This window comes from Borostomias antarcticus (assembly GCF_949987555.1).
Source record: "Borostomias antarcticus genome assembly, chromosome: 2".
Taxonomy (NCBI): domain Eukaryota; kingdom Metazoa; phylum Chordata; class Actinopteri; order Stomiiformes; family Stomiidae; genus Borostomias; species Borostomias antarcticus.
In genome coordinates, this window is record NC_140235.1 from 8,967,613 (window position 1) to 8,970,112 (window position 2,500).

The 2,500-nt window shown below is 53.8% G+C and overlaps 1 protein-coding gene across 3 annotated transcripts in view; it reads right to left on the reverse strand.

Moving 5' to 3' along the window:
- map3k13 (mitogen-activated protein kinase kinase kinase 13) overlaps positions 1-2,500 on the reverse strand; it is a 44,664-nt gene that overhangs the window by 14,962 nt on the left and 27,202 nt on the right. For all 3 annotated transcript variants that reach the window (XM_084457298.1, XM_084457296.1, XM_084457297.1), the window contains exon 2: positions 964-1,666. In XM_084457298.1, coding sequence (XP_084313424.1) covers positions 964-1,588 — 625 coding nt within the window. In that variant the 5' untranslated portion in view covers positions 1,589-1,666. The remainder of the gene's footprint in view (positions 1-963; positions 1,667-2,500) is intronic.

The following is a 2,500-nucleotide window of genomic DNA, read 5'->3' on the forward strand; positions in this document are numbered from 1 at the left end:
GGTTACAGGACAGGCCCTCGCCTGGGCTCTCTAGAGATAAGCTATCTGTATGCACACACTGTCATTGTAATAGGCTTGTGGGTTTTTTCAATAAGGTTGCAATTCAACAAGGTGGAAGGGGATATCAGTATTTTAGAAGGAGTGTACCGACTACCCAGGTCACAGACTCAGTAAACCGTGTTCGCATGTCACAAGCAAGTATATCAGCTTTACCTCAGCTTTCTGTTTAACTTTTATATATCTGACTTTTATTCATCTGTGATAATCTCAACCATATACAGAACCTCTTCTACAACAAGGACTTGCTATAAGGAGAGCGAGCGAGACTAGAGATGACATCCGTTAAGAGCCGAGGCAAACAGCGTCCGACCAGCGCCCTGTCCTTCCCTAATCTGGTGAAGTTATGGCTGACCCGACTGATGAGTCTTTGCACCAGCAGCACCGCTATAATGTTTCTTGGGGATGCTTTAAAGTATACCAGGAAGTCATAATTAGGATAGGGATGAGCAGCTGACGGACCAGCCCTGTTCTGTCTGACCACAGCGTGCAGAGTCAGGCGCAGACGGTGGCCCAGCTGGTACACACTGCCCCGGGAGAGGAGGACGGCACCTTGAACCCCGATGCAGCCTGACAGCTGTGGGGCCCAAAGCAGAACACATTATAGCACAAACAGGGAGGGGACAGCAGGAGGAATGCTGGGACAGGACATGGCTGCTCACTGCCAGTATTGGAGGAGCAAAACCCCAGCAGGATTTCACTTGTCCTTCTAAACAGGGATTAACTCAGACCTGGCTGGGATTAACTCAGAGGGGGATGTTCCCAGGCAATTACTCAGGTGGATTATATTAGTAGATCAATTCATTCCCAGTGGGCAAAAGAAGACCAGTGCCTCTCGAGTTAGGCCCCAGTCAGACAGAATGGGCTATATCACCAGTTGTGTAGTTGGTAGAGTTGTGGTCTCACCTTGCTGCTGTAGCTTGTACTCTGTGGAGTAGGTCTTCCCTATGATGTTCCAGACTGGCCGCAGGCAGCCGAACAGGCCCTCCAGGAAGCCGCCGCCCCCAGTGCTTGCCCGGTGGAAGTGCAGCTTGATGTCGTCGGGGTGGGAGTGGTTGTGCGTACCCCCCCTTCCGCTGTGGTCCATGTGGCAGCCCCCCTCCCCTGTCCCCTCTTCCCCACCACTGCTGCACCTTCTGTGGCCGCAGGAGTGGGGGGACTCGGCCTCCTCGTGGTCATGCTCCTGCAGCTGCAGCACGCTGTTGTCAAAGTGTCCCTCGCGCGTGGAGTCCTCGCTCAGGGCCGTGTTGGGGGTGCTGGTGCCCCCCTCGTCCTCCTGCCCCGGGAGGGCCAGCGTCTGCAGGGGCACCGGAAGGTGGGTGGGAGGGGCCAGGTCTGTAATGATCTGGGGGGGCGGGGTAGGAGAGGGCTGGGCCTGGGGCGGCGTGCCCGCGCTGGGACTGGTCCTCTTAATGCCGTCCCCGACCACGCTGAGTTTGAGCTCCTCCTTCAGCTTGCCCACCAGCAGGCTGGGGCAGGAGGTCCAGGAGAGCACCTCGGGGGAGCTACCCATGGTGCCGTGCGTGTGCATGGGCTGCCCACCGACCGGAGGGGGAGTTGGGGCCGTAGCTCACCTAACACACAGGGCTGCCTGAACACTGGGAGTCACCTGCAGAGAGAGCCACAGAGAGAGGGAGAGAGAAATTAACAATGAGCATAGAGGACATCACACATGTTGCTTCAACATGCATACCAGACATCAGCAAAGACATGATTTAATGTTTAATCAATTACACAAGCTGCACATTTCCTCATATAAAACCCATTATTAATGGAGCCTTGCCACTGCTGCTATCCCCCGACAGGAAACAAATCCTCTCATTTCCTGTCACATAGATATGGGATTGGGAGAGCTTACATTAACGATGAGTATTTTTAACCACCAGTCGGTAAACCACAGGGAGAGACAAAGAAGAGAGAAAGAGAGAGAGAGAGAGAGAACGAGAGAGAGAGACAGAATGGGAGGTTGTAGGACGCAGTGGTTGCTGAGCTGAGCTGGGCTGAGCTGAACACACAGAGGGTTTACTCTGTCCTCTAGCAGTGGTGGGGATCAGGGGATTAGGAGAGGAGAGGGGAACATCTGGATTAGGAGAGGAGAGGGGAACATCTGGCGCACACAGACCATTCTCCCTGCACAGCTGGCCGGGCGCCGGAAACATGTCAACACTTCTCTGTGACTGATAGAGATGCACCGACTCATCGGCTGCACACCGGTATCGGCCCATATTCGCCTTGCTTGACTGCGTGTTATTCGCCTTGCTTGACTGCCTGTTATTCGCCTTGCTGCCTGATTGTTATTCGCCTTGCTGCCTGACTGTTATTGGCCTGTTGGCCAATAAGATGACATTCACCGATGGCTGTGGCTGAATTTTATCTTGGATTTTATGTTGGGATATGTAATTACTGAACAATTCTTCTGATTGGGAAAGGGGACAGGGAGGGG